Below are 26625 nucleotides of genomic sequence, written 5' to 3'. Positions count from 1 at the left end.
GCTTTTTCATATTTTACTACAGAGGTACTTCTGATGTATTATTAGCTAATATATAATTTGTAAACTGATTCAGATCCTACACGTACAAAGTCATTTTACAAAAATGCTCTAAAAACTAGGAGACAACATGTGGTCTGCTGGGCTGTCCCTGGAAGGCGTCTCTGGGCAGTCGCCCCCACTGCAGAGAGGCAGCAGCGGCACTGCGGCCACTCCCCGTCTGACACTGTCCTTCTGCCACCTCTTCAGCCCCAAGCTCCCTGCATCCTGAGTCTTCACCTTTCTCCCCCTCCTTCAGCCTTTTCCTCACCTGGGACCCACCTCTTCACAGGTGACCATGTAGGATAAATGAGTAACAAAATATGTCTTCATCCTTTCCTCCCCTGGATGAGAACAATTCTGGTTCTCTGGGACATTCAGCAATCTTAATTTCCCAGGGCCTTTTTTATCCTAGAAAACAGGTACCACTTCAAACTTAAATCTCCTTCCACCAGAGTTCTCAATTAGCCTTCAGGGTATCTATGTGTAGCCCTTCGACACTTGGTCCTTCAAGGATCTGCATTACACTATTCAACCCTCATGATCAAAACAGCTAAGAAAGCTGTCTTGTTATAGTTGTTTCACATTCTGTACCACCAGGAGCTCTGCTAAGAAAATACAAAAAAGGAGAATTCAGCTCAATAACTGGCTGCAACAAGTTCTTCAGGTGTGCTACTTGGGGAAGTCTAGGCAAAATTATTGCAATCAGATATTCAGTTCCTCCAAACGGCAGCAGAAGGTCCTGGTCATGGGCCAGACCAGAAATCCACTGTGATGTTGATATATAAAGGATTGTAATCCACAGAGAGTAATTTGTAATCACAACTGCTCAACCCATCTGTTTTCCAGACGTGTGACACCTGATGTAAGAGCTTCATCCTAAAGATAAAAAGAACAAACATGAACGATACGATAACAACGTAATAGCCATTGCCACTGCTTTTTGCCTTGCCACAAAGTCTGGCAAAAGCATCTTTGCAAATTATTGCCTTTGTTGGGTTTCCTACTGCAGAAGAAGTTTATTTGCCCCACCTAAGGTAATGGACACCAAAGACAGCCTGGTGTTCACGGGTCTGTGTAAGACCCTGAGGACCACTGATGAGAAGAGTCCTGTACGCAGTTAGCCCCAGTCTACAGGACAGAAGGACATACAATGATCCATGTCATCCACTGCTGACAGGTCCTTAGATAAGCTTCAGGGGATCTATGAATCCTCCCAGGTTACTGGGACAACTTCATGTCCGCAAGCAAGGAGGGGACAGAGCTTTCAAAAGAGTCTCAAACAAAAATATGAAAACAAATATATGAATGTATATGCACGACGGGGACACTGTGCTGTGCATTAGAAATTGACACATTGTAACTGATGGTACTTCAATTTAAAAATTTTTTAAATTAAAAAAAAGGAAGTCTCAAACAAAGTTAGACAGTATGCAGAGGAGGCTGAATGAAGCGGCACCTAACTTCATAAGGGACCCCGGGAGGGTGGCAGAGAAGGTAAACGTGACCAAGGCTTAAAAGAGAAGAAAGTCACCAAATGGAGATGGTGAGGGAAAGGACACCCAGGAAAAGAGACCTCCCTGTGCAAGACGCAGACATGCCTAATAGGATGTGTCTGAAGAAGAAGTAATTGTGTGGCCAGAGCCAGGGATGCAGGGAGAGGGGTGGGTGGTAAACTGTACTGGTCTCTAGGAGCTTAGCAGTGAAAAGCACACATTTCAATTACAACAACAATGTAGATGGAGACCAGAGGCATAAAGTTGAGTAAAATAAAGTCAGAGGAAAATAATACAGTGTGGTTTCATTTATATAAAACTGAATAATATGCAACACTAAACAATCTTTTGTATAGGGACACAAACACATGGAAAAACAAGAAAATCGAGAAACAGCAGAAATAATTATAATTATCACCAAAATTCAGGCAAGTGTTACCTCTTGGGGTCGGGGGAGGATACAGGATTAGGAAGGGCCACACAGGTAATGGGCAGAAACTGGCTAGGGGACACCGCCAGTGTTCATGGTATCGAGACTCTTCAGACCTTTCATATAGTTTGTAAGTATTCTTTTGTATCTACTCATTAATTATTTTTTTAATTTAAAGAGAAAAATGCACACCTATAGGCAAAGACTCAAAAGGCACATGGAAAAAAGAAACAGTGTTTTGTTAAAGTGGTAAAGGGTTAGTTTTGGTCCTAATAAATGGGCTAAAAGCCTTTTAATACTGTTTGAAAACGTAGACTCTAACAAAAAGGCTAAAAGCCCTTTAACACTGTTTTAAATTTTAGGGAAAAAAATCAGAACAAAGAAATGCAGATTTTTTTTCAGTCATAGTCCCTAAAAGAACTAGTTTATCAGTCAGGATTCCTAAGTGAAAAGGTTAATTCCTGGAGCAGGAAAAGTAGGTGAGCCTAGAACACCTCATCACACCAGAGCCCAGGGAAAAATAGTTCTCAAAACCACTGCAGTTATGTCAAAGGATTCAGGAGCCAGCTTCAGGAAGAGCCCATTCGCCAAAGGTAAGACAATCTGAGCAGCAAAAAGAATGTTAACTCCATCCAGAAGGATGGGGGGAACATCACCTCATTCTGAAATGATAAATCAGATTCTTTCCCTTTTTATCCTGCCTTTTCTGTAAGAACCGTTTCCCAGGGCACTCAACAGATGAGGAAGGCACATCATTCTTTGTGGGAAAATCTATCTAATAAACACCAGAAGGAACGATGGAATATCAGAAGTTTACAATCCCTACTTGAATAATACATTTAGGCAACGATCACCAATGGCTGCTCAAACCACTGGGCGAAAGACTGATGGGGACCCTCATGATGACTGGATGGAGCCGACAACACCTGAACCCACAGATGGACTCTGTCACCACCAACATGTGCCCAGATGCCACGTCCTCTTCTTGGGGTACAAAATGAGATACATGGCACCACTGAGGAAGTGCTCCTGCCCCAAAACAGTACCCGAATGAGTGTTAAGTCTCCAGACTGAAGGTCCAATTTACAAGGACATGCAGAGGTCAGAAGCACAAATCAAGTTACAGCAAGGGATGCAGATGGCAAAACCCATGATGTAGGAAATCTCATCAGACAAATGACCTGGTTTATTCAATAAATAAATTACAAGGGGAAAAAAAGGAGGAGAGGGGAACCTACAGATTAAAGGAGACTTCAAAGGGAGCATCTAAATGTAATCTGTGGACGTTGTCTGATCTAAATAAGCCACCTGTTAAAAAAATTTTTTAAGCATTTATGAGATAATTAGGGAAATCTGAACACTAACTGGGTATTTGATGACAATAAGAAAGCACTGTTATTTTTATTTAAGGTATGACAGTGGTATTACTGTTCTTTTTTTAAGGCTTTTTCTATTTTAAGAAACACATGAAATGCTGTGATATCTGATTTACTTCTCAAGAAGCCCATGAGGGAGAAGAAAGTGGGAGAGAGAAGAGAGACCAGGAACTGATAACTGCTGAAGCCGGGTAGGGGCACATGTGTGTGAGAACTCAACACCCCATTTCCTTTGCTTTTGAGTCTGTTTGAAAATTACCTTAATAAAAAGCTCTGAACACCCTACTTCAGGATGACACCTGCACCCCAATGTTCATAGCAGCACTATTTACAATAGCCAAGACATGGAGACAGCCTAAATGTCCACCAACGGATGACTGAATAAAGAAGATGTGGTATAGTTATACAATGGAATACTACTCAGCCATAAAAACCAACAACATAATGCCATTTGCAGCAACATGGATGCTCCTGGAGAATGTCATTCTAAGTGAAGTGAGCCAGAAAGAGAAAGAAAAATACCATATGAGATTGCTCATATGTGGAATCTAAAAAAAAAAACCAAACAAAGCATAAATACAAAACAGAAACAGACTCATAGACATAGAATACAAACTTGAGGTTGCCAAGGGGGCAGAGGGTGGAAACGGATAGACGGGATTCCAAAATTGTAGAATAGATAAACAAGATTACACTGTATAGCACAGGGAAATACACACAAGATCTTATGGTAGCTCACAGAGAAAAAAATGTGACAATGAATATATATATGCTCATGTATAACTGAAAAATTGTGCTCTACACTGGAATTTGACACAACATTGTAAAATGATTATAAATCAATAAAAAAGTTAAAAAAAAAAAGCTCTGAACAAAATAAATGAGTTCATCTGATCAAATTCAGCATAGTACTATGGACAGGAGAAACCACACAGGGCGCCTGCCAGGCATGTGGATCCAGGACTTACCGTTCTATATTCACCTCATTGCCTTGGTCTCTCTTGTGGAAGATCATAGTATATTTACCCACTGCAAGCAGTGGCCGGATTATTTTCATTTTATGAAGCTCAACCCTGGAAAAATAACAGGGATTAAAAAAAAAAAAAGTCCATCCCACTTACCTACCACTAGGCACTTAATAAAGAATCATCAGCAAAAATTTACACACACGTGCACATACAGAGTCACACATATCTTGACTATGCGGTATTAAAAAAAAGAATTTTTTTATAATGTTGGGCCTCAGACAATAAGTCCATAAAAGAATCACATTGAACATTTACTACTGGGGTACAAAGAAGATGTGTCACTTTACAGTTTGTTGTTTTCCAAAAACAACTGAGAAAATACATTTTAAAAAACATGACAAGTAGGCGAATCAAGTTTCTTAGGATCCTTAATTTACTTAGTGCTTCCTTCTTTGACAAAGAAAGTAATGATTGTTAAAGGTCAAAATCTAGGTTCAAATCTAGACTTTGTTGCTTACAACCTTGGTAAGTCAGTTCATCATTCTAGGTCTAGGTTTCCTCACCTGTAAAATGGCAACAGTGCTACAGAGTTGATCGGACAGGCTCAAAGGAGGCCGTCCTTGGGGAGCATGCTTTGCAAACTATAAGGTACTATATAAGTGCAAAAAGGGTGGTGCCTGTTTCACAGGTGAGTAAATAAGTATTCAGTAAAGAAATCTCAACCAACTTTCATGTACCAATCAGTTGGTTTATCCAGAGCATTAGTCAAGAACCACTCTGGATGCCATGATGTTCTCATCAAATGAAAGCAAGACTTGGGGCTCCCCTTTCCTTTGAAGCTGAGGAGCAACAGGAAAAAAGAGAGTGAAGATACATGATCAGTGCAAAATTCTACTAACCGTCCCATCTGGGCAGAGAAGTGGGTTTGGGGAAGATGATGGGTACTGTCAACCCCTAGGCTTTGCTACTCCTGCCCTGAAACCTTGCAGGCACCCTTGGTCCACTTCCTAAGCCACGGCCACAAGGGCTGCTGCTGACGGGCTGGTCCGTGAAGCTGCCCATCCCTATGGCTGTTCCCATGCAGCCTTTGGTCAGGGAGACCCCTCCTGTCAGAAACATTCCAGAGACTCTCAGCCTAAACACAGGAAAAAAGATCAACATGGAGCCCTGGCTTCTTCATGCCAAAGCAACGAAATATCTCCGGTAGTCACAAGTCTATTAATTTCAGAACCTCAGCTGAGAAATTTCCTTTCCAAGAGGCAACAAGAAGAGGAAAGGGGTCTCTTAATAAAAAGGCCTTGTTATTACAAGTCTGAAGATCCTGGCCCCCAGCTCTTGAATAATTACTTATGTCTGGGAGCTAGGGATACCCACAACCATCTGGCCACGAAACCCAAGTTCAGGAAAGGGGGCTGACAGAGGAGACCAGACATATCCCCGGTGGACCCCCCAAGCAGAAAAGAGTCCAGGAGGATCTGAGAGTCGTGCCAGCAGCACGGAGTCAGGCCTGGGAGTCAGGCCAGCAGCTGCTCCGCCAGCGTGTGGGGCTGGCTCACATAGGAGAGGACACTCTGGTCTGCTTCAGGGCGTGCAACGCCTCACAGGCTGCTAGCGTTCCCTGCTCCGCACATAGGGAACTGCCAGGGTCGCCTAGAGTCTGAGAGAAAACACAGGCTTCTAACAGGCCCTCTGGCCACTTTCCTCAAATTACAGCTTTGCAGACACCCTGCAGTTTGGGACTTTTCATTCACTGGCAAGACCCTGTCTCAGTAAGTAATATCCACTGACAAGTCCACAGAGACCTCCATCAACACTCCTGGACCCCAAACACCCACAAGCCAGGACCAGATCACCTTCCACCATTTCTAAACTGTCAATGGCAAAGAGCAATTTGGGCCACCCTGCCCTCCCCCCACTCCCTGCCACCCCTGAAGCCCAAGTCAGAGCCTCATGACCTGCTGGACTGGCATCTACAGGATGGACAGGCATCTACACACCCACTGCTAGGAGAGCCCCGTGAAGGGACCTGTCTCTGTTGTTCACCTGAGTCTGAGGTCATCGTCTTCGCCTCCCCATCCCCAGTAGTTGTTAGAGAATCCATTCACCTTGAAAAATTGCTCTCGGCTTAGGGCAGTAACACCCCCAAAATATCCACTGTAACGTAACCTGGAGCCAAAGAAAGGAGAGAAAAGACCATTAGCACAAAGCCCTTTTGTTCTCCACAGAAGCTTCAGAAGTCTCGCATTGCAGGGCTGGCATTCTAGGACACTTTGAAGACTGTGCACTTTCATCCATCCACTGCTGCTTGACATCCACCTCCCCACGTTCCTGGCCTTTTGTCCTCTGTCTAGACAAGTGCTCACATCTGCTCACTAAGCAAGGTGCCACCCACCAGTTATTGTTAATTTTTGTGTGCAGAGGTCTACCTGTAAATGTGCACTAGAGCATCAGATCTGGATGATGGATTTCATCTCATGGGCCAATCAAATGAACAGTAGTGGCTGCCAAGGGTAGTAGGTTAAGAAGGATTCTGAGGCTGCATCCAGGTTCAGCATGTGTGAATGTCATAATGAAAATGCTGTTTTTTTGACTTTTACTTTTTTTAGAGAGAGAGTGGGGCTGAGAACAGAAGACAGCTCCTGTACACACTTTGTATGTAAACCTCCACCTTTGTGCATGCAAATCTCTATCTCAGAGTCTGTTTCCTGGAAAACTCAACATACCTCAATAACCCCGAGGTTTCTGGCTTGGGCAACTAGGTAGGTGATGGTGCCTTTCACAAAAATAGGATATACAAACCAATAATTAGGTTTTGAGAGGAAGACAATAAATTATGGTTTGGATAAGATGAATTTGAGATACCCTTGGGGCTTCTGCCAGTGGGAAAAAGGATACAGGGTACAAGTTCAATACAGAGGAGTGGCAACAGATACAGCTTTTGAAATCAGCTGCCAAGAGGTGGTACCTGAAGGCATGAGACTAGGAAAAAATTGCCCAAAGACAATGTAGTAAGTGAAAACGTAAGAGTACAAAGGGCAGAGCTGGGGAAATACCAACAAGGAAAAGGGGAAAGAGAAGAGGTCAAGTACCAGTCAGAGAGCACTGCCTACTCATACAGAGCTCATGGATTACTAAGAAATAAAGACATGCCTTGACTAGAACACTGTAGCAATTCATAAATGCAAATGAAGGCAGCCTAATAACTTGGATGTCACCGAATAAAAAGAGGTGACTATATGGAGGATCTCTAACTTTAACTTCAGTTCAAAGCATTCCAGGACCAATTAAATATTTCTGCTTTTCCAGATAAGGAGGAAAACCAAAAGGAAAGCTCAGTAAACATGTAGACACTTCCTATGTAACAGGTGGAGTCCCGAAGGCTAATCTGTAGCTCAGCTGTTCATTTCCATGCTCTGAGTACAGACATGGAGGACACTGTTTAACTCATAATGGAAACTGATTTACTTATATACCTCCAACCTAAAATTCTGGAAAATGACAACCCAAGACAACCAAAAGGAACAAAGTGCTCAGAAGGCAGCTATTACTGACCAAGACGGCTACTGCAGTGACCTGTTGCTATGGTTACTGGACTCATCTGACAAGGAAGGGATTCCTAAGCTACCTGACAACCGGCAGCCTCATCAGGACACTGAGTAGAACGACTGTCCAGGCATAACCAGCCACGCACCAACCAGAGGCCACCAGGAGGGAAGCAGCACTAGTGCTCTGGTAGTGACCCACCACGTAACGACTATACGCTGTGCAAAACGGCTGACTGAACACTGTAATAAGTGGGCCCTGCCCTCCCACAGTGTATGATCTAACACGAGAGGTGAACATGATCAGGGTTCTGAGGAAGGAGATGCCACATGTCAGGTCAGGGGGCCTAGGAGGATTCAGACAGGTAGAAAACGGGGGAACTCCCGGTGATCAGAACTCCACGAGGAAAAGCGAAGAGGGAGAAAAGTGCAGGCCATCTGAGGAGCACCTGGAAACCAGTCCGGCTGCAGTGGGAGGTGCAGGAGACCAGCTGGAAGGAGAGGTTAAAGAACTCTCAAGTGCCTCTTAGATGGCAAATGTCTACGCGTTTATTGATCTCTGCTTCTGGTTTTTCTTATCTAGAAAATCATGAATATTTGACTGGCCCTGAAACAGTTTTATTTTTAAAGGGCTGTAAGGCCCAAGGGTGGGGGAAATGTAGCCATAAAGTAACAGTAGAGTCCTTGTAGAATGCTGGCAGTAAAATTTGCCACCAGTTGGTACCTGACCCACAGCCAGTGGGATAAACCAGATTTATTTCTGTCTTCATCAGAGTCTGAGACAAGTTACTTTAACTTCTTCCCTCTGCATGTGTGTAAAGTGAAACTACTTCTTGCATTTAGCATCAGACTCGTGGGGCAGTTGTGACAATGAATAGTGTGCTGACCAAAGCTCTGTGGCGCAGGGACACATGGCTACCAGCAGGGGGCAGACACTTCAGCTGCCCGCAAATGCACCTGCCAGCAGCTAGAGGAATTTCGCCCAAAGGAACAAAGTAAAGTGGATGAGGGCAACCCCTACATTACCTATGCAAACCTCCTCTGGATCACAGAAGATAAGGCAGTTTACACTGATACGTATGATAAAGTAGAAAAATATAAATGACAAGCCGGGACCAGAGGAAAACTTAAATCAGATAAAAGATTCGAATAGGAAACATTAGAACTCTGATCTGCAAATAAGATTCTTTTCAGCTTCTAAAAGATGACCATGGATTTGGCTTAGAGCTTCTTGCCTCCAGATCAAAAGATGAGACACATTCAATCACCTGGTTCACATTAAGAAAACTGCCAGTTACTCAAGGAAGACAAAGGCTTCCTGGTATCTAGTTACAAAAGAAACATCTGGCCGGTTATAATAGCAAGTTAAAACAGCAGGATTCATACAGGGGCTGTTTTCAGTCACACTGAAGTTTCACTCAAAATCAGTTCCCAGCAGAAATGCCCAAGACTTCATTTTCTTGTGGTCCAGCTTAATGCAAAGATAAAATCTAGAATCCCAAGAAAAGGCCTGTCCTCAATACGATCCTGTGTATTCACACTCCAAAAATGAACAACAACAAAAAAATCCCATGTGGTCGTCATTTCTGACCACAGATGTTTAGAAAGCCTGGGCAATGGGAAGTCATCGTCCAGGTGAAGGGTCTGGAGCACAGGTATTCTGGATTGTAGAGAGTGACACCTCATCACCAACAAGTGAGCAGATGGTTGACATGCTTCTGAAAATACTGAGGTACCAGAAAGCAACACTTCCAGATAATGATTAAGATCAAGTTCCCCAAAGGAGAACATTCTGAGATTCTCTCCCAGGCCCTTCCCCTGCCCCCTGGCCCCAGTGCCCCTGGAGTAAGGAGGCAGGAACGTGGCATCTCCCCTGAGCTGCTCCATCCCACACACTACAGGCCAGCTGAACTGAGCTTTCTCCTGTCACTCTCTGGCTGTAATCATGTAACAGCAGCTCCCTAATTCCTTCCACAGGAGCCCAAACTCCTGACCAGACTGAACAAGGCCTGCAGAATCTGGCCGCCGTCCATCCTCACCTCTTGCCTCTCCTCCCTCCGCCATCCCAGACATTCATTCTGCAGCACTAACAAACTACCCATATTTCCCCCAAAACTGTGCCACGATCTCCCTCACTTCCATGTCTTAGAACGCTGCCGGGAAGCTCCCGTTGACTCCACAAGATGAAGGGGTCATGTTCCCTGAGCAACAGCTTTAAACCCTTCCCTAGGTGTTTCTACAAGATGGGGCGCTCTCACCCACTGTAGCTTATTCCTATTATGTAGCTTTGCTTATTACATCCCACACCTCACAGCGGGGCTGGGCTTAAAGTCAGTACCTGAGGCAAAAATCACCTGCGGGCAGTACTAATCTGGGAAATCTCTTAAACAATCCAAAGTGGGAAACCTGCACAAAAAGAACAACATGGAAACCAAGCCCAGGGGAGGTATCAAGAGATTCACTGTTTCCATCTGGTGCTCACTTCCCAGAGTAGACACTGGTGGAATCTCCTGCATTATTTTACGGTTTTATAGTTCTCTCTCCTCTCCTCGTCATCAGCAAATGCTTCCAGTTGAATCTGCAGAAGCGAAGTACAAAACGGACACACCTCCACCGCAGGTCTGTCCCCAACACCAGCACGCCACAGGGAGCTGTGTGAGGGCAGGCACTCAGCCTTATTCAGATTGCTCTCAGGGCCCCTAGCTCAGTAAGCACCCCACATACGAGCACCCATGAAGGGCAGGGCTTGAGGGAAGCGGACAGGTAAGTGTGCACACATATAAGCAAACACGCAGTTTCCCTTGTGGAGAATTTTCTTGGTCACTGTTTTCCCTCAGTTGTTCTTAAATAGCAGCTGGTTTAAGACAAGGTGGAAAAGCAGCTCCTCCTCCCCTGGCAGGAGAGGGGCCGGGAACGAAGACAGGTGTGATGGGGCCGGGCTCTTCCCACAGCGGCTCTGAGAGGAAGAGCTTGTCCTGGGTGTCCTGGCTCCTGAGCAGACTACTTGATGGATATGCCGTCCCCATTCTCCCTCCAAAGCCTGGAAAGATGCCACTGTCTGCAAAGAGTCCCACAAACGAGGCCTAAACGTTGCCCTCGGGGGCACACTCACTGCGCTGCCTCCCGGAGGCAGAAGTCAGGGTTAGACAGATGAGTCACTTGAGTTCCACTCGTTGCGGAGCACTTGCGAAAGTTCCACCAGGGAGGCAAGGCAGGTGAGGCAACGCTTGGATTATTTTCCCTCTCCTGCTCGCTCCCTTCCGGCTTTGTGATCCTCTGCCAAGGCTGTTGTAATTTCTCTAATTCCTGTTTTGAACTTTAGGTGGCAGATCATGGACCATTTTTCCTATTTCTCATTTTCCACAGACACCCCGGACACCGTGTCTGCACAGACTTCTCGACCCAAGCAAGACGTGAGCAGAGCCACCTTACCTGTACCCAGTGCTGTTCCTGCCAACCACCAGATGCTTGGGCTGGTCCTCACACTTGTAAAGGTTCAAATCATTCTCGGGCACCAGGTCCACATCATGGAATATAAAGCAGTCCCAATTTTCTTCCTTGAGAGCTTCTAGATAGCCCACATTCAGGAGTTTGGCACGATTAAACTTTTTACTTCCAGCCTATAGATAAGGAAATTAAAACCTGAGAAGCTTTAAAAGACAAAATCTGACACTGTGCCCTTCTTCAGCGCAGATGCAGGAGCTGGTATTATCCTTGCCAACTCACAAAACTATCTAAATGACATGAAAACAGACCCTTTGTTTTTCTCCTTACGTTTCATATAAACTTATATTCCATAACCTAAAAACACCTTGAAATGAGGAGTTGCTGTTTAATGGGTTTAGAGTTTCGGTTTTGCAAGATGAAAGATTAGCTGAGATGAGTTGCACAATACTGTGAATATACTTAACACTACTAGAGTGTATGATAAAAATAAGATAGTAAATTTTATGTTATGTGTATTTTACCATAATTTAAAAAAAACCCATAGTTTAAAATACAAATAAAATAATTCAAAAAAATTTTAAACATACGTTTATTTATTCCATGTAAAACTACAAAACCTGTCTTACATACGAGTCATGTCAGTATTACTGCTTCACTGTTCGACTCTCGGCTAATCTCAACCTACCCCGTGGAACTAATTTACACTAAACTTCTAAAAAATATAGCTTGCCAGAAAGGATCAAGAAATCTTGACCTACACACAGAAAAGGTTACCGCCAATTTCCAAAGCTACTTAAAAATCTTGCGGAATCACTGTAACAGAATCCTGCTTTAACACTTAATGGCAGAAGCTAATCCTCACAGTGGCCTTACTGGGGTTTGCCATTGGGTAAGAAAAGAACACAAATCAACTGGTACTCTAATCAAAGCTATAGTAATGAAAAAGTGTTTTACAGTATTAATTTTTTCATGGCTCTTAGGATCAAATTCCTTAAGAATAAATTCCAGTTCAATGAACAGTTTATCACAACAAAAGTACAGGCAGTTCTCAAAACTCACCATAGTATTTTCCTAAAAAGAGTTAACACAAAGCAGACATATTTTTCCATTCATAAAAATATTATATGCTGGCAGTTGCTACCCTGAGTAAGAACTCTGAATGACTAATAATGCTAAAAACAATTATGAACCAATATAATAGTAAAATTTTGTTTCAAATCCTTAAAAAATGGGCATAGATGTACTATGTATACACACACTGATTTTCAAGAGCCCCAGTTTTTATAAAGTATGCACTGCAAAGCTGCATCCTTTGACCTGTCAAAAGTTTTCCTGAAACAAATATTACCAGTTATAACCAACACTAGGCATGTAGTAAATGATTTTGCTTGCATTCTTAGCATTTGCAAGGATTGAGAGGGAATTATTTGGATGGCTCATGATAATTTGGAAAAGCTAGCCATGGATATTTAAGTTGATATCTTATTTTTCTTTCAATAAATGTTAGTATCAAGTAGAGGCATCTGAGATCACCCACTCCACCTAGAGCTCACCTCCTCAAGAGCGACCTGCACTTTTACTCACTGTGTTTCTACTAAATCATGTGTTTCTACTAAATCATGCTTCTGGAGGCCAAATAAGAGACTCAAAAAAGTGAAAACTTAGCAAAATGCTTTACATAATAGTGGCAAAGTTAAAGGCAAAAAGGTGGAGACAGTCATAGAATTTCATGGCAGTTAACACACAGTAATCTGTCAAATCCTCTGTCTAGATCCCCACTGAATAGCCATGTTCAATAACAAAACCCAATTTCAGCATCTCATCATGGCTAAGTTCCTGAGAGAGAGGAAGGAGTGGAGGCAGAGTCCAGTCTGTCTCCCGCACTCACCTGGTGGATGATGTAGATGCCATACTCCAGCTGCTGCCTCTGCAAGAAGGGGTGAAGGTGTTTGAGCAAGTACAGCAGGTGCTTCTCTCTGTTGCGATGTGGAATGAGGATGGCGACCCGCTGAGAAGCCCTGCACTCCTCAGGGTGATACCGGCCTCTGTGCACTTTGGGGTTTTCTGCCTGTACTTCCTCTAGAGTGAGGTCTGGTTTGAAGACGAGCTTGATCTTGCCCTCTACAGTGAAAACAGGACACAGGAAACGATAGGATCGAGCTCACCAAGGGCTGATAAGCTTACAGGAGCAGCACGTCACGCACTTCGAACGTTGCCTGGCACGCACTAAGTGCTGTATGAATGTGGGCTTTTATCATTACTTTAAAGCCTCATTTGGTCATGAACCATAACCACAGAACCATGTGACTCAGGTTCCTGGCTGCAAAAGCAGGCGCATGAGATAGAAGAACATTCCCTTGAGGCTGGGGGACGAACCCTGGCTCTATGACTCATCGGTGAGTAGGAGATCCACTCTGTCCTGATGGGCCTGGGGCAGAGCAGAGGTCAGGGCTGGGTAACTTCAAATGTGCGCTCACCTCTTTTCCTTCTCAAAATTCCAAAGGAGGGTGAAGTCTCTTAAAAACCAAGACCATTCCATGGAATTGAGCTCACAGACAAGGCCCTTTCCCCTAAGGTCCTTCCAGAAGCTCTTGGGAGCTACTCTAACTCCCTCAAGGTAAAACAGAGAAAGAAAATAGGAAGTGGCCTCCCCACCTAACGCACCAGTAACAGGTATGTGCCACAGTGCAAGGACTCGCCCAGTGTTCCACGGCAGCAGAATCCACAACGGGGCATCTGCTCAGCAAGTCTAGACACAGCCCGACTGAATGAAACCCGAGGACCATCCATGGTGACCAGTCTCATGCAAGCCTTTGAAGATAAGGCTGAAGCCATGGACCCTCCCGTTTGATCTGAATTAACAGGGACAACAGACTGGTAAGAGAGGAGGCAGAGCTCTGTTTAGGAAACAGAGCCACGCTTTTTAAAACTCCATGTGTACCAGTCAGGCTATAAAATCTCAAGATGCCTGCAAGTTGCGCTATCCTCTTCCAAGCAAACCAGTCACCTGCCCTTCCTCTGTTGTCACTGTGTAATGCTGCACGTGATCATCCCCTACATGGGCTGCTTAGACCAGGCTCTAGCGTCTGCGAAGTGGCAGAAGGACTCTGCCCCACAGTGCCAAGAGCAAATGACTGCTTCCAGCCACCTAAAACTGACCTACAAGAAAGAGCCTTTCCTGAAGGGTCTGCACACGAGACATGGAGCCAGTAGGCAGTAATGCCCTAGAAACAAACAGTAAGAAAAGGAGTTACAATGAAAGACAAGCTACCAGAGCTGCTGGGAGACAATGGGGCGGCTGTTGAGACAGTTTCCGGCAGAGCCTGTTCACAAACCCCACCATCTGAGTGAACCTGACCATGTCTTGGTTCTTGGCCCCTGGAAGAGCCCCACGTAACAGGTCTGATGTAAACCAGTCCCCCTGCTCACTTTCTCACTGTTCTAACTTTTTACGAGCCTAACTTTTCAGCGCCCACTTCCACTCACTCTAGCAGCCTCCCTTACTGCCTCCGTGACATTTTCTCAAGTTTTGTACCTCCTTGGGTCACCAATGGCCCATCTTAACTTGTCACTACTTATGTCATCCTCTTGATCCATACTCAGGACTGACTGTGTCACTGCCCATCTGTTTTTACAGATGCATTTGTTGTTTAAATATGTTGAGAGGATTTCAAACAAGGGAGATGATACAGTCAGATCTGCATCTCAGTAACTCATTTTCCTATCTCAACTTGTGTAATTTGTGAGCAGAACAATTTCCCTCCACCAAACACTCAGGAATAATGTTTTTGCTTTTCTGTGACTGAGTAAAGAGAAGCAGCATTCCAACATGAGCACAGTTCAAGTCTACCATGCAATTAGGAGAGAGGGTCTGCAGGTTTTGTTCAGCTTAGAGCAAGAAGCCTCCGCAGAGCCCCAGGCCGCCCCACAGAGAGCTAGTTAAGTGTCTGCAGAGAGCCACCTCTGTAGGACCAGGGAGGGGCTCTGGACTTCACAGAGCTACAAAGGACCACCCTGCCTTCATCCTGCCTGTGTGCTGTCTCCCAGGGGAAAAAGGCGAATGTGGGAACAATACACTGATCAGCAATCAAGAGAAACAAAACAGCAGTCAACAGAAACAAAGACAGGCACACAGGGAGCATAAGATTACTCTGGGGCAGTCTCAGAAATCTTCCTGGGAGAGAAGTAACCTAAACTAGATTTTTGATGACTAAACAGGATCCACCAGGCAGACATGGCCTGAGGAAAGGCATTCTGGAAAGACACTCTGAGGACTATCGCAGGAACTATGAGGACTTAGATGTCTGGAGAAGCAGAGGTCTGACTGAACCTCTGTGGGTCACATGTAATACCGCCGTGGAGTTTTTCCTCTCTAACTAAGGTGCTCCCTAAAACCAACTTACTGTTCATTTAGATTGAAAAGCAAGACATCAAAGAGGAATCAAAATGGACAACGTACTTAAGAAATAAGCACAGAAATACACTAGGAAAGACAACACTGAAAACATACTGTCCTATCCTTTGACTCCATACTTTGCGCCAAGGGGATGCTAAGAGATGTGACCCGGTGGAGGCTTGGATGTGCTGGCACTTCTCCACCTGTGCTCGGTAGGTGCCAGGAGAACATGCCCAGGCCAGCTTGCTGGTGCCAGGAGGAGGGTGAGACACTTGGAGCAGAAACACCAGCCTAGATCAACTGACCCCCAGCTCACCACATGTGCCTACTGACATATGGTGCTGAGACTTCTGGGGCTCGATGGTAAAACTGGGGGTGTTCATGTAATAAACACTATACATCAGCAACACAGACCCCAGCTCACCAACACAGTGTTGAGCAACAGAAGCCAGACACAAAAGAGTACATAGTGCATGTCTCCAATTATGTAAAGTACAAAAACAGGAAAAATCTAATGAATGGTGTCAGCATGTTGAAGTCAGGGTAGTGACTCAAAGAGGAGAACTTCTGGGGCTCTGGAAACATTCCATTTCATAATTTACATACTGGGCACACAGGTCTATTCATTTTGTGACACCTAAGTGAGCCGTACACTTCTGACTTTTGTACTTTCCTGTACATTTGTTATGTTTAAAGAAAGAGTTTGTATGCTACTTGTGAAAAAGAAAAAATTAACACTTACTGAGGTACGGAGACACAGAAGGGCAGCTGTCAAGGTCTGCTTTTTTCACAGACGCTTCATCCGTCACAGTTCCTTTCTTCCCCGAAACGTTGCCCTTGTTGAAATTAGCCAGGAGATCCTTTGCTTTGGAGATCTTTTGAATAGCACCCACAAAGTAGTAACTGGTGGCCCACCCAACCACCGTCAGGCATAAGGTGAAAAACAATAGGAATCGGGATTTGTAGGAAAGATGGAAAGTCACGCTGAAGCTCATGTCTTTTATTATCTGAGCCGTGGGTGTGTCTTGGTCTCGCTGCAGGCAGGAAGCTTCAAGTTCAGCTTTTCCAATCCGACTGCAAACCTGATGACCAGGGACAGTGCAAAGCCTGCTCTTGCTTGGTCTGCTCCAATGATCTCTAAAATGCAACCACAAAGACATGCTATTTCAAACGGAAATCCTAGCCTGAAATGATTCACATCAGCACAAACTGAAAACCTACCCCCAGCCAATCCTGACTTACAGTAATAAGAATTCTCCAACAAAGGTCCAGAAATTTTGGAGGTAGACAGTTCCAACCATCACAGGTAGATAGTCCCAACCATTCTCTCTGGGCTATTAACCCAGCTGTCAGTCAACCCAGAAGAAAAGCCATTTCCGGATGTTGCAGAGGAGGAGAAGGCAAAGAAGAGACAGGCAATGCCTCCCCAGCTCTGAACTGGCACAGCCTCAAATTCAGCCCTGATGGTTCGCTTCCTTAGTTGCCCCTTCCTGGCACAGCTTTAAGAGAAGGTAACAACATGTGAAATCTTGTTCCAGAGCATATTTTGACCCAAAGAGAAAGTAAGGGAAAAGACAAAGCTTTTCTTTGTAAGAGCTAGGAAAACATGTTCCTTTACAACAGCAAATGAAAAACAAAGGATTTTTCAATTATAAACATTATAGTCACAATGAGGCAGAGGTACAGGGCACATCCCAACAGGTGAGGGAGCGGGCAAGAACACAAGAGAATGCCCATGCAGGAGGTGGCACAGCTGTGACAGTAACAGGTAGAACTACTGCACAGGGCTTAAGATCTGGGGTTTGGGTTTAGACAGAAACTACAGCTCCACCACACATCAGGCATGAAACCCCAGCCAGTCACTTCACTGAGTCTTGGACTCATCGTGAAATGGGGATAAAAACAGTACCTTCCTAGAGAGGACACTGTGGGACTGGAGGACCTAATACACTAATACATAAAGTGTTAGCCACCTGCTAATGCACAGTTAGTGCCCACTAAGGGCTGTCCATCACTGCTGTGACTGTCATGTTATTTCACACTGAATGACTCTGGTCCAGGGGTGACCACCAGGCAGACACACTGGGGGCTGCCAGGACAATACTGCTCCACTGCACTGTATTCCTGTCAGTGGATGAACTGCCATTCTGACTTCATACGTCAACAGCACGTAGTGAGAGAGCATGGATTCACCTCAGAGAGGTGGCTATGCTCTCAGCTAAAATTCAGTGAAACAAAATCCCAGTTTCTGAGACCACACAGCTGAGGGCCCTCCCTGGACCATGGTAAATTTCCTAAGGTGACAAAGTCTACTTGGTGAGGCCCCACATCCTCTCTGCATCACCAAAACCACGTCTCTTCTCAAATTCTAAATGCATTATTAGAAGACTATGGAAAATGCTAACGCCAGGACACTGATAATCTCCACAGCCAAACATATCCTCAATTAAACAGACAGAACGGAGACCAAACTATTTTCTGTGCCAAAATAACACAAAAACACATATAACTAAATCTTAAGTAACAAAGAGAAAAACAGAAAATAAACTCTGTATGTGCAAAACTATAGAAATAAGAAAACTCTAGAAATAAAATATAGCTGAAAGCTAGCAATAATTGTATTAGGAGTATTAGCCAGGGGTGTTTTTTCTCTTTCCTTTCATTTTTGGAATTCTGTATGATATACTTAGGTGCTTTTGTAATAAAAACAAAGTTGTTGATTTTTCAAATGAGATGTAGGGATGTGGTACTTTACTGTGAAAAACAAAACAACCTTAGCAACTCTCAAGATAGCCTCATACTTATGTAAGGTTGGTAGTCCAAACGTGGAGCTTGAGGTGAGCCTGAGGGAAACCCAGAAAGCATTCCTCTCTAGACACAATGTCATAAACAGAAGCAATTAAACAGTATGGCCTGTGTTCAGGGTCTTCTAAAGGTATCACAATTAAGTGCAGCAGGTAGTAATAACTAACTGAACATTAATCATTAATAAGAAGAGGGATTCATTTGTGCATTTACTCTGTGCCACGCACTGGGGCTAAACCACTTGTATGGACTTAGCTGCAGGTGGCTTAAATGCTAGAATTGGCAATAGTTTTTGATAAAAATCTCAATCTTGGAAAGTTTAGACTGGGAACATTGCTTTTCTAAGAGCTGTTTACAGAAGAATGAATGACCTGACAGAGAGACTCGCTGGCTTAAGGGACTTTTGATCAAAGAAGTACTGCAGTGTTAGAGCAAAAGGGACCAGAAACCACACACATTCCAGCCCCCCTCGTTTTAAAGAGGGAGGAAGTGTGTTTCAGACAGATTTTAAAACCTACCCAACAAGTAGCAAGTTAGGAACAACCAGAGACTAATATTGCTGAACTGCAGCCCATGGAATTTATCCAAAGATAAGAAACTTATAATAAAAGCAAGGAACTGTTCTTAATGATTACAGTCATCCCTCAGTGCCTGCGGGGAATTGGTTCCAGGACCCGCCTCAGATGCCAAAACCCTTGGATGCTCAAGCCCTGGAGTCAGCCCTCCATTTTGGCGGTTCTGCAACCTTGGAGTCAACCAACCCCTGACCGTCGTGTAGCACTGCAGCACTTACTGAAAAAGCTGCATCTCGGCAGACCCACTCAGTCCAAACCTGTGTTGTCCAAGGGTTGAGTGTACTTACTAAATAGCCCTTCACGGCTAACCTTGATTCTTCAGACAAGGTGGGCTCCAGTTAAAACTAACCACTTCTCCCTTTTCCTATGCCTTACTGCTTTCCTCAAAACTGACTGTGCAGGCAGCCAGCGTGAAGCAAGCTCCAGTGAGAGGTCTCCAGGGTTCCTGTGAGTAAACACCCCAGGGTGAAGTAGCTAGAACCCCAACCAACTGTTTGTCAAGAGAGACCTGCCCAGCCTGTTTATTAGCTAAGTGATCAAAGGCAAACCCTTTCACCACGTTTATCTGCCCGGCTATAAAACGATTTTAAAAATTAACTTATCTTACAATGTTGATGTAAGAATTTAATGAGATGAGGCAAACACACCTGGTACACTCTCAAGGACATAAGAAATATTTTTTGACTCTGATTACCAATGTGATTCATGCTCCAATTTATCAGAATGCTAACCAAGATAATGCTCTCTCTAGAATTATATAATAAAATACATATTGAATGATTTTTATTTTCTATTTCTCTGTAATTTCCTATTTATCTTTCAATGAGTATACACTACTTTTATAATTAAAAAAAATAAGGGAAATATATACAAGATCTTGTGGTAGCTCACAGCGAAAAAAGTGACAAAGAATATATGTATGTTCATGTATAACTGAAAAATTGTGTTCTACACTGGAATTTGACACAACATTGTAAAATGACTATAACTCAATAAAAAATGTTCTAAAAAAAGATCTACTCTCTAAAAAAATAAAATAAAAAATAAAATAAATAAACATAATTTAAAAAAATAAAGTTACTGATTTTTTTAAAGAAAGTTCTTTTTAGAGCAGGTAACTCCTGGTTGATATTTGAGAAAATGGCATCAGATTGGATTTATTTATAAAGACATTTAAATAAATAAGAGGCTCTGAACTTCCCTGAAAAGAGTTTTCTTTTCAATCAAGGCTGTCTTGAGGTGACAGGGGAATCATGATTAAAGAGAACAAATTCAGGCAATGTGAAAGAAGATATTTTAGAGCACGACTCACCACCCTTTTCCTTTCCAGGTCTGCCCAAGAGTTAGCTCAAAACGATGATATTCTCGTAATTTTGTTTTTCCTCTTTAAATTCAACCAGTCCTTTCTGAGCACCTGCTATGTACAGGCATAGTGGTAGGCAGCAAGGGGATACAAAGGGAAATAAAGTATAGTCCCTGCAGTCAGATTTTATTTCAATCCTTTCTTAGATTTTAATGTCTATAATTTGTTTTCAAATATGCCAGCCCCAATCCTGAAAATGGGAGAATAGATGAAATAAGATTGGCAAAATACTGAAAAGTAGTGAAGTAAGGTGACAGGTACCTGAGGGTTCATTTTCTTTTCCTACCTACTCTTTGGTATGCTTGAAGTTTCCATTTAAAAAAAAAAAAAAGTCTAGCACAGAAGGTAGCCTAGCATAGGCAGATCAGCATGAATGCTGAGTATCATTCTCAGAGAATCTCTACACACACACATTTCTACATCACCACGGGAGGTTGAGAGAGGACACCAGGTGTCACTCTACTAATATTTACTAAGCACTTCAGTACCATGGAGAAAGGACGTGGTCCTCATTCAGCAGGAAGGAGCACTTAACTCAGCAGTCCAAAGTCTCTCAATCCATCTGGTAACCCCAGGGTGTCTCAGAGTGGGCAGGATGTGGCCCCAGGCACTTGGTCCTACTCCCTTGGGCCTCCCTGGGGCAGCACCCATGGGAAGGCTGGTATTTTGCTGCCTCCCTTCACTCTGGCAGAGTTCCTGAGAGCTGACTATTTGTAAATGTGTTGTCCCCACTCCTTGAACCTCTAGTATCCATTCTCCCAATTCTAGCTACTTTACCTGGTTTCTAAGTGATCACTACCCAGATCCTAAAGAAGCAATACTTCTGTGAAAATTAATAAAGGATATCCTCACCAAAATGGAGTTGAGAGGCCAGGAGAGATACAGATCACTTCAACAAGGACCCTAACAGGAAGAGACCTACCTTCCAACTCTGGCAGGAAGTGACACAACTTTACTACTACCAGCAGGAGGAGGATTTTCTCCTTGCCTGGCAACACCTCAGCCTATGACACACTGTCACAACCCAGCCAATAAAAAGCCACTACATTTCAAACTCCCAGTTTCCTCCAATGGACATTTTGTTCCTAATAGCCTCTCTCAACCTCCCCTCCTCCTCTATAAAAGAGTTTCCTTTCCTTTGCTTTATTGGACTTGCAGGTGGTTTGCCGTAGGTGCATGTTCCAAACTGCAATTCTTTGCTGCTCCAGAATAAACCCATTTTGTTTGTAAAATAACTGGCTGTTTTATTGTTTTAGGTTAACAGTTCCCAGGGCAAGGAGCAAAGATAGGATAGAAATGATGACAGCCATTTACATGCACCAGTCATTTAAACTCCGACTAAGCTTGTAATGGCTGAAACTGGAAGCATTTGAGCAAGGAAATGACAGCACTGTATTTTAACCATAGAATGAAATAAATATCCACAAATCCATACTGATATAAATGACCAAATAAATGGGAAAGGGCAGCTCTTTCTCACAATAAACTTCCAGTTAATAAGGAAGCAGGAGATGAGAAAAAGTCACCAGCAGGTAAACACCACTATAAATAATTGTTGAGAAAAGCTCCACCAAAGGGTGCTAAAATTAGTAGGTAAAAATTGGAGGATAAACAGAGTTTTCACAGTCTTCAAGTATCTCCCCCCAAACAATTAATAGAAAGACAGAAACTTTATAGTGAAGAAACCTAGCCGATATCAACTTAACCAAGTGATCAAGGTTAATATCGCCAGTGATAAGGCTTCTGAACTTCATGAATCAGTGACATATTGAACTCTAAAAAATAACTATATTGATACTTTTCTGAAAAATAACTTCATTCTACAAAATAACTAATCAAGACTCCTCAAAAGGGTCAAAATAATGAAGAACAAGAAAAAACTGAGGAACTATCTCAGACTAGAAGAGACTAAGGAGAAATAACTGAATGCAAGGTAGAATCCTCGATAGAATATGGAAAGAAAAAATTCATTACCAGGAGAGATGATGAAATTCAAATAAAGTCTATAGTTTACTTAATAGTATTGATAACCCAACAATGGTTATGTAAAGGGCTAAAATTAGGGGAAGCTGAGTGAATTCTCTGTTCAGTATGTGCAACTTTTCTCTATTCTAAAATTAATTAAAAAGAGGAAGTTAAAATAAAAAGTTGAAGACTGTATAACCCAAGTCAATATATGGCAGTCAAATTAACTTAATTCTCAGAGAGAATCACAGTTTTTTGTATTCCTAGTACCTCAAACTGACCTGTTATATTTGGTAAATAATGAATGACTTTCTAGTCGAAATCCTTAAGGACACACAATAATCCTAGGCTACTACTAAAACAAATGTGACAGAGGAAAAAAGAAGAAAAAAGAAGACTAATAAAGAAGGGAAAAAATTAAGTGGGTGTAAAATCCCATTTGGAGAAGATTTTTAAAACTGTGAAAGGCTCACTCTCATGCTAGTTCCCGTCGGTTCACTAACACCCACACTTGTCTCAGGGCAGAGAGCCCCATCTCTGATAAACAGCGCTCGCTCTGAGTCATGCCCACCACCCTCTGCTCCTCTGCCACTGAGTTTTCAAAAGCAGTGCTTCTTTTCTGACTCTGGGAGGAGTCGCTGCTTCGCCTGCCCCCTCCTCCCGGAAACCACGGAGCACACCAGAGCCGCGTCCCTGCCTCCAGGCAAGTGCGGCCTGATGGTCCTGCATCAACGATTTCACAAGAGCTGGCATGAAACGGTCAGGAAACATGAAATAAAGTTAACTAGCAAAGGACTGAAATTGTTTTACATCGTTTATGCTATGCAGCATAAAAGAATTCATGAGTTTCTGAAGCAGGATTTTCACGGAGGCTCGCTGTGTACTTACGTACATTCTCAGCTATCCCGGAGTCCTGCAGTGGGGTCAGCTGGAGTTCCCTTCTGCAGTCATTAGGGGCATACCAAAGAGGAGGTTTGAGATGGTCTGAGGGAATGGAAAAAACAAGGGTTCTAAAGTCACAAAGAGCTGAGTTCAAATCTGGTTACCAGATGCATGAATGGCTTTGGGCAAGTGACCTAATTTGAGTCTGTTTTGCCATTTATTTAAAAAACATTTTTCAAAATGTGGTTCCAAGAGTGCCTATAACAAATACAAAGGAAAATTTGTTAAAATTGCAGATTCCTGGGCTCCTGGGCCCTACTCCAGAGCTAATGGGTCAGAACAGCTGGGGCCTGAGGCTCAGGAAAATGAATTTTTAACAAGCTCCCCAGGTGATTCTTATACACATTAAAGTTTGAGAACCACTGAAATAAGAGAATGGACCCGTAATACCATAGCTCCTTCAGAAAAGTTCATCTTCCTTCTGGTGAAGAAAAGGGAGTAAGAAAATATATGAAAAGGAGATTTTTAAAATGCATTTGAATAGCTTCCGACTTCAACATTTAGAAATTTATTCTAATAAATAATCAGACAGGTAGACTATGATATTCAAACTAACATTACTAAAACAACCAAAAACTGAAAACAATCAAAATGTTAACAATAGGGAGCTGATTTAATTAGTTACAGTACCTACATATGAGGGAACACATGCTTTCCTTAATGGTGTTTAAAAACTTAACTGCATGAGAAAGTGCTCACGATAGCTAAGTGAGAAAAAAAAAAAACACATAATGTAAAAAGGTACACAGAATAAACCCAAATTTGCTATATATGTGTGGTATGCATACCTTTCACATATAAAATGCAAGAATCCACTGGTGGTTGTCTCTAAACTATAAATTTTGTTCTCAATCTTTCAATTTTTCTAAAATAGGGTTTTATGATCAGAAACAATGTTTTTTCTGATAAAATGTTTTCCTTTAAAATATATTATAGTTTTCCTTTAAAATATATTAAAACCTAGAGATGACACAGTAGACAGAGATTATCATTTTAGTAGCAATTTATTCACACAATTTTTTTAAGGAAATTTGTTCTGAAAAGGCCTCAACGAGTTCAAATCTCAAAGAAAAACCTCAGAGGCTGTCAATAATTTTCAGTGCCAGAGAACTGTGTGGTCTCTGTTTGAAATTCTAATTCCTAGGCTCAATCTTCAGAGATTTTTATTTCCAAGGCTTGGGGGTGGGGCCAAGGAATCAATGTTTTCAACAGGAAGCTAGGTAGGTTTGTGAAAACCACTGTTCATTAATGGCTTAAAAATAAAGAAAGGAAAGAAAACCACCACTGACTTTCTTTGAATGTTTCCACTTTAAAGATCTTCAAAGAAATGGTCAGCTCTCTAGTCTTGTATGCATCTCTGGAAAAAACACATTATTATTAGCTCAGTTTAAAGTAAGTACTAAATACTTATTCTATCAAGTGGCACTTAAATATACTGAGAGAGTGAGTTTTATTGCCTTCTCCAAAATTATGTAGTCACAGTTCAGTACCTCTCTTTAACAGATGTTTTAAATCAGATCAAAAGTCTGATCAAAGCATGAATCTTCCTCTCAAAAGTGTACACTGAAGGGAAGCAAAATATGCCACTTTGGTATATCAATTATTTTGAATTAAAGTTACTTAAGAAACAGCCAGTGAAAGAAGGACATTTTCATCCTTTTGCCCCCGTGAAAGCAGGAAATAAATCTCCCATGGGAAAGGGACCCTCTCTGTACAGGAAGACATCCTTATCACAAGAGATAGGAATTCAAGATAGAGAAGGCTGTAAAATAAACCTTATTACTTCCTCATTAATTCACTACTCCAAGCCCAAACTTCCTTGCCTTATCAATTCTTCACACACTTACCGTTTCCTTGTCTGAAAGATATAAAAGCTGCCTGCTTTGGTTATTCTTTGAGCCTCATATTTTTATAAGATCCCATAGGTATTAAAGTAAATTTGTTTTTCTCCTATTAATCTGTTTTATGTCCATTCAATTTAATTATTAGATCAGCCAAAAAATCTAGAAAGGGGAAAAGGGAAAGGTTTTTCTCCCCTACAACACAAACAAGCACATAAACATTTTCAATTTCATGGGGTTTAGAGGCCAATCCTGCTCTAGAAGATAAAATTCCTAAAAGATAAACTGTGGTCAGATTAAGCATTATCTTAGAGATACATGCCAGGACTCTAGCCCACGTGCCCAGGCCAGGAGCCTAGGATAGCCAGCCCTTCACCCCTGTTTTTAAGTCCACTTTCTCAGCCTGGACCCTGAATCTTATTCATCCCTATCCAAGATTCCTTGACTTTCCTGCATCCTCAACGTTATTTTCTTTTCTTGAAAGGCATTTAGAAATTTTTAGAAAAAAAAATTTTAAACACCCTCACATCCTCAAACCACTGTCTTCTTCCTCCTGCCTTTCATCGCCAAACGGCTGGAGAGGTCTGCCTGTGCCGTGGCCGCCCTCACGTCCTCTTGAACACTTCGCAACCTGGCACACGCCCACCCTGTTGATAACTTGCTCTCCTGAGACAACCAACCCAAAGGCCTTTTCTCAGTCCCAATTATCTTGGACTTTTCTGGGGTTTTCAAACCTAGAGTTAGACTTTATCTAGTGGAAGATCAAACGCCAACAGATATTGATCGACAGACACCAGACGGACGCAGAGCCTGACTAAGGGCCAGAATCTCTGAGGTACTTTAAAATCCAGCTGGCCCTCACAACTCGTCGGCCCCTGCAGGCCCCAGGCTGGGATCAGCAGATCAGTTTCCTAGTAGAAGCCCTGGGGAAAGAGGGCTCCAAGGAAGAAGGGGCTTTCTCCACTCTGATGAGCCTGGCGGGGAGCGAGATGCTGGTGGCGACCCCCGAACCGCGACGAGGGGCCTCGGCGGGTAACTCCTGAATCCCTACCTGGCAGCATGTCGCCTGGCTACCCCTCCAGCGGCGAAGGGAGCGCCGCGGTGGCGCCCGCACCTGAGCCCCGGCCTCCGCAGGCCCCCTGCCCGGCCCCCGCCCCGGCTGAGGTAGGACGGCCTCCGAGGCGCGGCCCGCGAGCGTCCAGCCCCGGCCCGGGACCGACCAGGCCCGCCGCCCGGCGATACCACACGGTGCCCGCCGCCGCCCTCTGAGCGGAATTGCGCGTCCCGGGCGCGGGCAGAGCGAAGGCCCGGCGAACTCACCCCAGACGCGACCCCGACGATCATCGCGCGGAGAAAAGGAAGGCGGCGAGAAGCAGCCGCGGGGACCGCCCCACGCCGCCCAGGAGGAGGCCCCTGCGCGCCGGCTCCGCCCCCCGCCCGTCC

General features: G+C 43.5%; 1 protein-coding gene across 8 annotated transcripts; it reads right to left on the bottom strand.

Moving 5' to 3' along the window:
• B4GALT4 (beta-1,4-galactosyltransferase 4) lies at positions 1-26625 on the bottom strand. 8 transcript variants are annotated; one of them, XM_031680895.2, is made up of 9 exons: positions 26503-26617; positions 24631-24698; positions 23288-23383; positions 16434-16828; positions 13184-13416; positions 11281-11468; positions 6350-6472; positions 4307-4411; positions 1-915 (listed from the first exon to the last, which is right to left on the bottom strand). In XM_031680895.2, exons 4-9 carry the CDS (start codon positions 16684-16686, stop codon positions 783-785), a joined length of 1035 nt encoding a protein of 344 aa, XP_031536755.1. In that variant the 5' UTR covers positions 16687-16828; positions 23288-23383; positions 24631-24698; positions 26503-26617; the 3' UTR covers positions 1-782. The 8 variants fall into 8 exon arrangements, 7 of the variants coding, with proteins under 7 accessions (XP_031536755.1, XP_072820701.1, XP_072820708.1 ...); XM_072964600.1 differs by having other exon boundaries at positions 23292-23383; XM_072964607.1 differs by lacking the exon at positions 26503-26617 and adding an exon at positions 26234-26496 and having other exon boundaries at positions 23292-23383.

The sequence above is a fragment of the Vicugna pacos genome, chromosome 1, assembly GCF_048564905.1.
Source record: "Vicugna pacos chromosome 1, VicPac4, whole genome shotgun sequence".
Classification (NCBI taxonomy): domain Eukaryota; kingdom Metazoa; phylum Chordata; class Mammalia; order Artiodactyla; family Camelidae; genus Vicugna; species Vicugna pacos.
This window is presented reverse-complemented; position numbering and strand designations above follow the sequence as displayed.

Excerpts from the sequence above, each read along its gene's own strand:
- B4GALT4 (XM_072964629.1), bottom strand. The coding sequence starts at position 16,686 with ATGAGCTTCAGCGTGACTTTCCATCTTTCCTACAAATCCCGATTCCTA. Across the intron at positions 6,473-11,280 it reads AGGAACAGCACTGGGTACAG|GTTACGTTACAGTGGATATT; the intron begins GTAAGGTGGCTC and ends CTTTGGCTCCAG. Across the intron at positions 916-4,306 it reads AATGAGGTGAATATAGAACG|GATGAAGCTCTTACATCAGG; the intron begins GTAAGTCCTGGA and ends TTTTATCTTTAG.